At 33.7% G+C, this 13,593-nt stretch overlaps 1 protein-coding gene across 1 annotated transcript in view; it reads right to left on the reverse strand.

Moving 5' to 3' along the window:
* The window catches only part of LOC135223961 (juvenile hormone esterase-like), a 39,433-nt gene that overhangs the window by 22,997 nt on the left and 2,843 nt on the right, over window positions 1-13,593 (reverse strand). The window contains exons 2-5 of the mRNA XM_064262883.1: window positions 4,960-5,112; window positions 4,665-4,812; window positions 4,259-4,444; window positions 3,750-3,958 (exon numbers count right to left, since the gene is read on the reverse strand). Coding sequence (XP_064118953.1) covers window positions 3,750-3,958; window positions 4,259-4,444; window positions 4,665-4,812; window positions 4,960-5,112 — 696 coding nt within the window. The remainder of the gene's footprint in view (window positions 1-3,749; window positions 3,959-4,258; window positions 4,445-4,664; window positions 4,813-4,959; window positions 5,113-13,593) is intronic.

The raw sequence follows: 13,593 nt of genomic DNA on the forward strand, positions 1-13,593 counted from the left end.
ACTTTTAAATTATGTTATGCGAAATCTGAACATACATTTTAGACATCCTCTAACTCTAAGCTAGCTAAGGAATCTGAGAAAATGTTGCAAAACTCTATATATAACATTTCATACATTCAAGAGAGGAAATATGCATTACTAAAATACCAGCATATAATATATATATATATATATATATATATATATATATATATGATATATGTTAGATTTATATATATATATATATATATATATTATTATATATTATATTTGCTACTTTCAAAATGCATGTTTTCCCCTCTTTGAAATGTCTTGTAGATTGTATAACATTTTTTCAGATTCCTAGATAGCTTAGAATAGGATGTTTTAAAATGTGTGTTCAGATTTCGCATTTACGTCTTGTAAAAGAATATATATATAACGTAAAGAGTAGAGATCCTTGTCTTTTCAAAGCTGCAAATGTTTAACTTTTATGTCAGCACTTTAAAATTAGAGTCTGCGAGATCCGTTTACGTCCCTGCTCTGTCAGCGCGTTTGATAGCGAGCTCGTTGTCATAAAAAACATGTCAATCTTAATTATCGTTTACCCTCCGTTTCAATCGGGTACGTATCTGTTGAGCAGTCTTGTCTTGTACGCGTATATCTTTGTCAAGTCCCACGTGGATGTTGCACATTGTGTGTGTAAGATTGCGTCAGATTTCAGAACTTTCGAGAAGCTTTCGTGCCTAGAACGTTTTGAGACATCTGCTCTGTCATTTCCATAAAGGAAGAGATTTTCATTCGATCTTAAGACCTCGAGGCAGTTAGATCTCCCTCTCTCTCTCTCGCTCTCTCTCTCTCTCACTCTACATCGAGATTAAATTAACGTAACGTAAATTTGGTCACTCATATTGTGAGAATTGTATATTTGATATTTCTTAGAATTTATTTAGTTTATTTAATTTCTTTTGTGGAATCTGAACAAACATTTCGTAACGGCGCCTTGTTTTTTGTGAAAGTGTAATTTACAAGAGAAGAAAAGAAGTTGGTATACCAAAAAAGGTAAAGTGTGTTATATTTTTATTAGTTGCAACTAATAATTGTTAGGAACAGTGAATAACTAATAATGGATAAGGAGTGTGTTTAACTAATAATTGATAGGAACTGTTGTCTGTTAAGAGGTTTGGTAAAAACTGTTGGTTAGTGTTATGAAAAAGATTTACACTTTTACACATTGCTGATATTTCTTGTGTTGTGTCTGTTCCATTGTTTGTGCATTTATTCATTTTCTTATTGAAGTGTGTCTTTTTGTTTTATATTTTCATTTGCATTCACCATTTTAATTGACTTAGTTTATTTTCATTGCTTTATCATTGCACATTAATTAAATTTAACACTTGTGAATTTATTTGCATTTACTTAGAATTCTTTTCAAGTTTTATATTGTTTAGCACTTGTGAATTAATTTCAAATTTTCAATTATTGCCTAACACTTTTGAATTTTGATTGAATTAATTTTCTTGAATTTTGTGATAAATTAATTTTGATTTAATTTTACTTAATTTGATTCAAGAATTAATTAAACTTTTACTTTGTTTTCAAGTAACAGTAATTTTCCCTGATATTGTGAATTTCACTTATAAATTTTGAATTTAATAATAAATTTTTGTATTTAAAATTTTTATAAGTGTTTTCTTTATCTTACACCAGTATAAATATATATATAATTATGACTATATTTATGTTAGGTAGAAACATAGAGTGGTAATTGATTTGCTTTCCTTCAATTTAATTGAAGTGACTTAGAACCAGGGAAGTACTTAGACTTCTGAAATCAGGGAAAAATACTTAGAGTTTGAAAGTTGTTGATGGAGTGATGCCCTTTGATTAATTTAATTACTTTTACAAGATTACCTCACCACCTGTTTTTGATGAACTTAGTCTGATTTTCTGCAATACTGGTAAGTGTTAAGGGATCACTGTTGCCTTTAGTGTATTCAGTCGTTTAAACGTGTTATGAGGGTTCAGGTGTGTTTGGCTTTTGGTGAGGTAATAATTGATGCAAGGTAACCAGATACTTGGCACTTCGTAACAAATATATATATATATATATATATATATATATATATATATATATATATATATATATATATATATATATATATATATATATAGCGAGAGAGAGAGAATCTGCTGGTCACATTTTACCACGATAATAACCACAATGCCCTCCTAACTTCTCGATTTCGTCACACTTTTTTGATAACCATGTCTCTACAAAGCCTAGGATCCACATAGAAGAACATGAAGAAATTCTGCCGGCCGTAATGGGATGTATCAGAACGAGGTCACGTCACTAACCGGGGTATATAAAATATTTGTAATCTCTCTCTCTCTCTCTCTCTCTCTCTCTCATTGCAGGGAAAGAGATATGAAAGTAGTTGATGATATACAAAATATCTCCCTTCTCCACTGCAAGCAATCTTCTGACACCCATTAAGAATTGCCCAGTTACTGTCCCTCCCAAATACTAACTTAGATTTTATAGACCCAAATCCTCTCCAGCCATCTCCATGAAACTGCAAACATCGCTCAAACAGAGTCCACCTCCCCACAATGTGTGCTATGAAGACTTTTTCCCTTTGAGGGGCTTACCTGTAGGTAAAGGCTCCTATTTGTTGGAGGTTCCATTCATCACGCGTATTCCACTCTCTAGTATTTGGTGCATTTTGACCACTAACTCCTCTCTCAACAGCCAATGCCTTCCTGACATTACTATCCTACTAGATTAACGCCATCAGATCCCACACCACTCGTCTGTGAATTTGAATAAATCACACTCTAGCCCATTCATATATTCTCGCTGCTGCTCACGGATATATTTGCTTCAAATCACACTGCTACTTCTCTTAACAGTAACTATGAAGTAGATCACAGGCTCGCTTCCCCCCGTTGCATCATATCAATTGACCAATTGACTGTAACACCTTCTGGATCTCTAAGAAAATGAGTATGTGCATATCAGGTACGAAAAAGACGAAAATGAATACTACTGTTTCTCATACCAAATGTTTACTAGATATTAGTCATTCATGCACAATATGATAACTGGCAAACATTGGAATGAATGAAAAATATTGTATGTCCCCATGAATTTGCATGAAATAATGTTACCTTATCAGGTAAGACCATAATAACATTTAGTAGCCTTTCCATGACAAGCACACTATTGAAAACGAATGCCTATTGATTTGGCAGGTGTTTTTATTATGTCCTTCATTTAAGAACAATTTTTTTCCTCAAAGAGATTAAAATTGCTCTCTTATAGTGATCTTTATTTAAAATTCCTCTCTAGGAACAGAAAAAGATGGCTTTGCCTTTATAATCGTCTGTTTTGTTTACATAAAGCTAAGCACGGCTGGAAAAATCATATTTGCTAAACGTGTTTTCAAAACTCTCGCTAACCAATGCTCTCGGAAACACCAAAGTAGCTAAACATGATAAATAAAACGGTTTGTTCAACAATGATGCTATTTCTTGGTTGCCATTAAAAATGTTTGGCGGTATGCAGGCCTGAGAGTTATTGTTCATGTTCATAGGTCTGGTTTTGAACCTATAACAGAGATCCATGACCTGATGACTTGCTTTAAAACACACAATGGTACAATACTATTACTGTAAATACTAAATTATAAAATTATATGTTAAAAACAATTATGATCTCACTGATACTCTTCTCTTAATGTTCTAAATTTACTATGATCAAATTCACTTATGACATAAATACTTACAATGTGATCCTGAAGGCTGAGAGTGAGATTAACAACATCAACCCTTTGAAGACAAGAAAGAAGAGATTCGCTGGACTGGTCACTGGGCGCGCTCATGCCATAACAATTGAACCGTTTTCCAGTGTACGTGGCCACTTCTCTAAAGGCACCCCCCATAGCCCAAGGGCTAAATAATGTTCCCGACTGCATAATACCCGTTGAAAAAAGCCCTGTGAGAGGAAAGAAAATAAAGTTTGACATTAATCAAAAAGAAGGTCTGTCAGGAACACTGTAATTCCTAACCTCATCTAGCTAGAGAGGAGAAATCCACCTGTAAAATTACTAATTTCTTGACGAATTAAGAAGAAATTATCGGTATCTATTTTTGTTTGACATTACTTACTGATTGATTGATTTACAGAGTCAACCTTAAAAGAAAATAATGTTCTTAACTATAAACATGCCATAGAACCACAGTTTGTCTTCATCAAGGAACATATTAATTAATTTCAGTTTTAGCTTTACCATACCTTTGGAATAAGGCGAAAGAACATGAAAATGGACAGAAGCCCCACCAGCGCTTTCTCCAAATATAGTGACACGAGTTTTATCGCCACCAAAATGATGAATATTCTCTTGTATCCACTGCAGAGCTAACACTTGGTCCTTCATACCAAAGTTCCCTGGGATGACGTCATCTTCGGTGGACAGAAAACCTGTGTGGACACACTACGCTTTGCTCAGATTATTCAAAAATTTTTATTATAGCAGATTAGTCCAATTTTCTTACAGCTACTTAAGGGAATGGCTGTATAAGGGCATTAAAGTCATATGTTTTTTCGGTGCATGCATATGTTTTCAAGTCTATACACAATAGTGCACAGCGCATGCGCATATACACGGGTGTGTTGTGCAAACAGAAAAACAAATACCCACCTAGAATTCCAAGCCTATACTGAATAAGAACGAATACAATGTCTTCATTCATGAGAACGTATGGGGAATATCGGTCGATACCGCCAGAAAAAAAGGCTCCCCCGTGAATAAAAACCATCACTGGTAAGGCAGCGGCTTCTTCGTTTGGCTGCAGGGAAGGAAAAGACATCATAATGAAGGTACTTGCACGAAAGTCACGACAATTGGAAGTTCTTCTGACTAGTCAAATGATGCGTTTTGTTCTTTCAAAATTCATCTGATTTTATACATCAATTTTTCCAAAACTGTAACTTACCTTGTTGGTAAATATGCTTAAATATAAACAGTCTTCATTTCCAATATATCTTGGAGTCCTCAATGTAGCTGCAATAAATGGTATTTGAGGGCATGGTGGAGGAATTACCGATCCATTCTTGACACCAGTCCAACTTTCGACAGGAACAGGGTCCTGAAACAACGAAAATTAATTGCATATTATAAATGAAAAGTTGATTCAAAATGCACATTATCGAGGAACAAAGTAGTACTGCAGCTTATTCAAGCTTTATTAGCAAGTATAAAAGTGCAGCGTTCAGTTACGAATTTTCTAAATCTTGAAGTGCACAGGAACAGAAAATAAATACAATAAATAACTCTGGGGGTGATGAAATCATAATTAACATCATTCAATAATGAAACTCTTAAGATAAAACAGCATTCAAACTAATATCAATTGGATAAAACATAACTAAAGAAGAGTTTTCCATAATTTATTTCTCATAGTTATGATATTGGTGAGGCATAAACGAATAGAGTCAGACGATCAAAATAAAATTTCCTAAAGACAGAGAACATTTTCAAACTTTTCAAAATAGCGTGGTACAGGTGACATAAGAAATTCAGTACTTTTAAACTTTTGGAGGGGAGTAACATAAGAAAATCAAAGAGTTTAGTGACCTATTCATTAAACTCCTGAGTCTTATAGTGTTCCGAGTAGCATAATACCAGATATAATAACACATTTTCAATTAACTCTTCTTATTGAGTGGTTCAAGATCTGAATTCCATGACCATGCGACATATCTTGATAGCAAACTGGCAAATGTTGGTTTCTTTCACGCTTTCCAGTCTTCAGCCTCGACTTCCCATAAACGTAGGTCGCATTCTGTATTCGGTTCTAAGGGGACCACTTTTATGAAGTTATCTGTATTTGAATACTTTTCTCTTCCAAATACTACAGTAAACTGTCACCAAAAGACCACTTTGGACACATCATAAGCGGCATAAAATTCCTCCGATCAAATCAACTCTACATGGATCCATAACTTCCAAAAATTACTATTTATGTATACTGGATCCCAGGCAGCTTAAAAGGTGCTGCACATCTGGAGTAATTTCTTATTCAGCCATGGAAAGCCCTCTATTTGTCAGTGCTATTGACACGATGACATTCTTGAGTTAAATGATAAATTTCTCTTTCAAAGTTGAAGTATACAGTCACATCAACAATGGTGGGTCCCTTCTCTTCTCCGAAAGTTGCTATATACACCCAAAATAAACAAACTAATTATCTCACACACACACATATGTACGTATGTATTATTATAATATCGCATGGTAAAATGTATATCCCTCCCATTATTGATATGTTATTGTAGTAAATACTGTGAGTCAGATTTCAAGATTAGAATAACATAAAATGAGAAGAGAGATCTTTGTCCAATCCAGATGTTCGAGTTTTCATCAGTCAGTTATTAGCGCATGTTGACTTTGTTGCGAATAACTCGTCGTCACTTAGTGATAGGAAGACTCGAGGTCTTTGTTTTGTTTTGTAAACCTGCCATCACTTAAGAAACATCGTGAGCTTCTATCTATCTATCTATCTATCTATCTATCTATCTATATCTATATCTATATCTATATCTATATCTTATATCTATTATATATATTATATATATATATAATATATATATATATATATATATATATATATATATATATCAGCAACCACGTGAAGTATGAAGGCATATGGTTCACCTTTGTCTTTCATCCAAATCACATGGAAATTGGCAATATTTCCGTTAATATTCCATCAGCTGCTTCTAGAATGTACCTCAGTCGATTACGTCACTATTGTGTCCTGGTCCCAAAGCGATTCTGCATAATATCTCGTAAAGCATTTTCAGTTAGTGACTTAATTTTCTTTCTTTCTAGAACATTCCATGTCGTCATTTAGAGTTTTGCGCTTTTGAACTGAAGATAGAATTGATATTCAATCTTATTATAGAGACCGTACGAGCTAGTTCTCTCTCTCCTGATCGTGGGATTTTTAATTTGTAAAGTAACATAAAAGATTTTCTGCCTGGTCACTCTTAGTGTTAGATGCAAATATTTCTTATGCGATTACATTTATGAAATCTATGCCGTTATAACAGTGTCTGTCTCACAATAGCGCTTATTAGGGTGTTCTGTTACAGGCCTATAGTGTGTTTTATGAAAGTTGCTGAAGATATTGTGAAAGGTATCTTTTGGTAACAATTCTGTAGAAAGGTAAAGGTATATTTTGGCAATTTAAGTCATTACTTAAAAATATAACATTGCTACATTATTTTACATTGTTTTTCATGTGTGTACTTTTGTTTTCATTTGAACTGTTTATTTAGATCTTTTCAATTTTTTATTTTGGTAAATTTTTTTACATTTACACATTTTTATGTTTTCATGCTTTTGCATTTACATTTTGTTTGATTAATTCAAGCGTCTCTTTCGTGATTTAGTACTGCATCCTTGATTTAATTTCACACTTTAACACTTGTGAATTAATTCCCATTTACTTGCATTTCATTTGTAAATCTTTAGTATATCTTAAGTTTGAATTTTGTTTGATTATTTTAATTTCTTGATAAATATATTTTTATTTAATTTAATATTTTAATTCAAGAATTAATTAAATTTTGTTGTTTTCAAGGTAACAGCAAAATTTTGCAACATAGTAAGATTGTGAATTCCACTTATAAATTTTGAATTTAAAAATAAATTTGTTTATTTAAAATTTTTAAAACAGTGTTTCATTTATTGACCGCCAGTGATAGGATTAAATTTGTGTTCATGCCAAAGTGATTGATTGATTTGTTCCTTCAATTTTCCTGAAGTGAATTTAAGACAGGGGAGACAGTTTAAAGTATGTTTGATGGGAAGAGATTGCCCTTGTAAATTTAACCTGCAAAGCAAATACGAATACCTTCACACTGCTTATTATAAAGTGAACTTAGTTTTGAATTTCGTTCACATTTTGTTAATAAAGCTTTTTAAGGGGATCTCAACTGTTGCCTTTTAAGAGTACTCAGTCGTGCTTTATCTGTTATGAAAGTTCAAGTATTTGGCTGCTGTAAGGTAACTTTGAATTCTATGATTGGTAAGTGTAATAACCAGGTATTTGGAACGCTTTGCCACAATATGTATGTATGTATGTATGTATGTAATGTTATGGTAGTGTTTGTAAGTAATTTTGTTTTTTTGCTATTCGATGCCTAGCATGAGCCGAATTATCATTTAGGCTTACTACTTGAAATGAACGAAGTTTTTCCTCATTTGTAAATAAACGTTTTTTTTCAAAAACAGTAAAAACAATTATTTCTATAAAATCGAAATGATGCCTGTTACCCGCCACCAGTCATACGGGCTGCATTTAAAACTATAAGATGGCTATGTTAGCCGTATTCTCCAACGATATTCATCACAAATGATTCCAGAAAATTTGGACCACTGTATTAACATGTCACTGAAATCCATTCTTGGCTTTACGAAAACTAAACAATTTTACCCTCGGTCTAAGTAAGCATATCTTTGTTGTTATCAAAAGGAAGCCATATGCATATAACCGGTTGTTCAGCGGAATCTAGCTAAGGCTCCCAGGATCAAAAGACAAATTTGCTGGCATTAACCATTTTTTTCCACCATCCCTCAGTATTAACAAAGTTGTTTTTGAATGAAGTCGAAAAATGGGACTTTAAAGGGCCAAGGTCCACGTAAGTCCCAAGCCAATTTTCCTTTATAATACTAAAGTTAAAAACAAAAATAAATTGAATAATAAAAAACACGAATTCGTTGATCGTTCTCGGGTAACAAAAAAAAAAAATAAGCTAAAACGCGTAGAAAAAAAAAAAAAAAAGCTAGGACAAAGTCCAGCATGCTACAGATACTTGACGAGGCTATCTGAATATAGTTTAGAAGTGCTCTATATCTCCACTGAATTTTATTTCATTCTTTATTCCATCACAACGGTGGAAAAATGAAATTTGCTGGGAGCCTGTCCATCATTTTTAACATTTATAACGAACTGGGGCGATCCAGACAAAATCCCCCAAAATTGACAGGGCTTAAAGAAATGGAAAAGTTACCCTTGCCAGTAACAGTTTGAAATCGTCCCGTTTTTCACTTTCAAAGGGAGAATTCGTTAAGATGGCTGACATTTTTTTTCTTTTTATTCTGACTAAATAATACTAATGAGTATAATGTTTAATTAAGTTTATTATTACAATAGCAATTTTATGCAAAGTAAACTAAATAAAATAATATCTGTATAGGTAGCCCAACACACTTTTGAAACGTTTCAAAAAATAAAATAGTTAATTAACTTGGTCAATTTGAGGTTTGTCATTGATTTTTATTCTGGCCTTTCGTTTCGGTTTACGTTTTTTCAAGATTTACCACAAAGAAGGTAATACACTTAAAATAAATTTCCTTTTGATTATTGAAAACATTTCTTATTGTAAAATTTCCCTGTCATTCAACATATATAAACAGCAAGTTGTCAATAATTATTTTATTTTTCTGAAAGGATCTAAAGGGCGAGGGAAGGGCTATCAATTTTTTTTTTTTTTTTTTTTGTTTTTTTTTTTTTTCTTTTTTTTTTTTTTTTTTTTTTTTTTGGTGGCAGGAGTTTGAAAACAATGAAATTATCCTCTTAAACCCTCTTGGTTGTTTGTTACTACAGTTGTAATTTTGCTAAAATGGAAATGTTTTCTATTGCCGTTCAAATTAAACGTTTTTATTGATGACCCTCCTGCTGGGAGAAACGCTCCACTCCAGAAGCCCCTAACTTTATGCCGAAGCGGCTATTCCCCATAATTACAAGTCATAATGGTCCATTGGTGGTCGCCCCGTGAAATTCCCCTTAAAAATGTGCACTTGGATAAAATAGAGACTCATTTTAGGTCAATTCTTTATCAAAACAATCAAACAACTCACCTTGAATCGTGTAAAACATTTCCAGTCGGTGGCATCCGCATAAGGCACAGAATGAAAAGAATAAAAACTGGCTTTCCCGCTTCGTGGAGTGCTCCTCGAACCCAGATATCTTTCCTAATAGGGGTTGTGACGAACGACACCGTGCATCTCTTGTTGGTTGCCCAGAGTTCTGACAACAAAACAGAACGAAAGGCGACGAAAACCAACCAAAGACAAAGTCAACGACTCCCATTTTTCCCACCTTTCATTTAAAAAAAAAAAAAAAAAAACCAACGTGTGAATTTCGAACTAAAAAATTTTGGCAATATGAGGCTATAAGATTTTACATACGGAACGGTTAAATAATATATGAAATCGTGTTTAATGTTTTAATTAGCTTAAACATGTCCTATGAAATAATATAAAAAGGAGCCTAAAGACTCATTCCGTAATATTATGCCAAATGCCTAAGCTAAATTTTGTTGAAAAGTAATTCATAATTTGACATTTACAAGAAATGAAGACGGAAGCCTGCTTTTGTAAAACTATTTGTTAGGATGGTAACCTTATTGCATGCCACAAACAACAAAATGGAGACAGGATTAAAAAAAAATTAAAAAAGCACATTTTAGTTCACTAAGGATACCTGTGATTGGATCAAAGGCCTGATGAAAGATATATTCAACAAACGGCGAGTGGGTTATCCGTGTTTCAAAATAAAGGAAATATAGTTACAAACGAAATCCTTACCTATCGCAACAACAGTACAGTCAGCAGTACTTTAAAATACCGTCTGTGCACAACATCAGGCACTCCACCGGGATTGTAGGGATGAGTAGTCGGGGCAACGAGTCCACGATAACAGCTACCGAGTCCGTCAAGTGCTCAAGTGGTCACGCCAGTTTAAAGTTCAATGCCAGCTGACCACTATCTTGGTAACTTGTGCTTCGTAGACGCGCGCAAGATTCGTTATTTCGATGAGTGATATGTAAATGGTTAAGGCACCAAGCAGCCATGAAGGGTGGCGAGAGTATATTACATATTATGTATTCGATGGACCAACGTAAATTCCGAGAAGAAAGTAATCGTTGGCAACTTAGCATTGCGCTTGCCAAAGGCGAAGGACAATTACAATGCCAATTATTAATTTCCTTTCACAAAGAGAATCAGAGGTTAACAATCAAAGCAAATGAAATATGGTCACACATTTTCTTTGTTACTAGAGCCATAATTAGGAAAAACTCCAAAGTTCAGACAATCTTGGTACTAATGAATTCTAAATAGGTCAAATGGCAACTATGTACAGTAAGTTCCAGAAGTGAAGCGACAAATCTCAGAATTGATCGTACTTCTTTAGAAACTCATGGGGTTGCCAGTTAGTATATTTTATTCCAATTATTGTCATCCTATTTATCTGAGAATATGTATCAGTGATTAACTGCATAAGCACACAAAGTATTTCCCCAGTGAATGATCAATGTTAGTTCAGTAATTGTTTGTTAAAAGAAAGAAAAAAAAAAGAATTTCCCCAAAGAAACTTGTGCGGCTTTCAAAGTGTGATATGAAGTGTTCACCATAGAGTGGCAGCAGGAACCGTGTGCATAAGCATTGGACTAATATTTGTAAATTAACTTTCTACTTTTATGGCGTTATATCGAAAGTTATTATTATGATTCCTTTTGATAAAGCACAGAGAAGTTTAGCATCTGATTAAATGAAATATAAATAAGACAAGTTGGTGTCAAAAAAAAAAAAAAAAAAAAAAAAAAACGAAATGAAATCCAAGTTAATTGCGCGTTTAGCGTTGGTTACAAGGGTTAGGCCTATTTCAAGAATCAAGGAAATATGATTTTTTCAGCTTCTTAGTTAATAATTTCATGGAATTTCTCGATTGAGCAAATTTTTGCATGCAGAATTGCGTTCAGGGTCCGCACCAAAACAAGTATTTTCGTAGGCTTTCCACCTTTTTTTTTTCAGTGCATAAGTGAGACTATTCTTGTCCTTACGATCCGGAGTGTGAATACGCTTGGCGAGCATTATTTTAATTAGAGTTATCCCCTGTTAAAGCTCTCTCTCTCTCTCTCTCTCTCTCTCTCTCTCTCTCTCTCTCTCTCTCAGGACGTTTTTTCTATCTATAAGGCGAATACCAAGCAATAACCAAGAGGTCTGTTTTAAGAATCGAGCACAGGCCTATTGGTCATGCTCGGGGTGCTTCTTTATATATATATATATATATATTATATATATATATATATATATATAATATGCAGTCAAGTATTATTGCATAACAGAAATTTATGAGTTTTTTGTAGATATATATATAAATATATATATATATATATATATATATATATATATATATATATATATATCTACAAAAAACTCATAAATTTCTGTTATGCAATAATACTTGACTGCATGGATCGAACGGATTACTGGTTGTCAGTGGAAATATGAATTTGGGTGATATCACTCCCTTATGATACGCCCACTTACGCAAAATTCAGTCTTAAATTTCACGGTTGGGATATGATTCGAAGATTTGAGGTCGTAGGTTGAAAGTGAAGGTGGAGTTAGTATGTGGAATAGAGGTAGAAAGGGGGGGGGGGGGGTCTGTCTGTCGTCTCCCTACTTAACCAGATGGTGATTTTACGGATGTTCTGGTTGCTTTGCGACCGACTTTCTCCTTATTTTTTATATGCGAGTCTGTTTCCCAGGTGCAAGGAACAGGTTCGGTGGTGTCGGTTCTGAAGGTTCTATCTTTGCCTAAATAACAGACAGTGGCCCTGCATTGTAAGCCTTGCAATGCCCGGAACTAGGCCTAGTCACCTGAAGGTAGCAGCAGAGGTTAGAGCCTTTCTCGAAGATGGTGTTTTATTGCTCGGTCCCAGAAGCTAGAATCAGAACTACCAACCACCCCAACTTCTCCATTGAATCTAAGTGCATTCATGGTTGATTATGTTTAATGTCGCGGAGATTTTCCTTTCACATTCTATTGATAATTGCATGGTTTTGTGCATCTTCGCTAAAATAATTGATAATACACTATAATATTAAATATTTGTTTCCATATTGCTCGAAATATGCATTGGTAATGTTGGTAATTCTGTGTTGAACGAGAATTTCAAATTGTTTCGTTTCTATAGTTTGAAGTAATTGCTATACTTTAAAATAATTACTATACCGTAATTTTTTCTTATGATTGTTATAAATATCATAGATTTGATATTTGTGCATCATATGTTAGCTTTATTTTGCTTGATAGAGGTTTCACTGTAGAAAAAAAATATATTTTTTAGCTACGAGTTTTTTGTAGTTGCCAGTTAGTGAATTTCGAACGAAATTCTCTGAAATTTGTCGCTTCAGTTTTGTAACTTACTGTACTACCGAGGATACAGAAGCGGCATCCCATTTATCTTTTTCTTACCCTTCGTCCTTTTATAACCTAAAGAAAAAGACACGAGAGACCAGGAGAGATGTTGAAATGTATAAATTTCTGTATGTTTTTGTATGTGATCAGAACGTACCAAAACAGTACCATGCTGTTTCTGTGCAGACTTCACTTCCTGACAGGGGCATGTTTACATGGAAAATGATACAGCATGTAAACATTTCTTTTTGTTTCTCCACTTACAGCCGCATAAATCAATTTTGAAATTTAATATTTTCAGCTTGTTTAAAGTAAGGCTTCCCTTTAATTCATCGTATCGACATAGTCTTC

This window comes from Macrobrachium nipponense, chromosome 10 (assembly GCF_015104395.2).
Source record: "Macrobrachium nipponense isolate FS-2020 chromosome 10, ASM1510439v2, whole genome shotgun sequence".
Classification (NCBI taxonomy): domain Eukaryota; kingdom Metazoa; phylum Arthropoda; class Malacostraca; order Decapoda; family Palaemonidae; genus Macrobrachium; species Macrobrachium nipponense.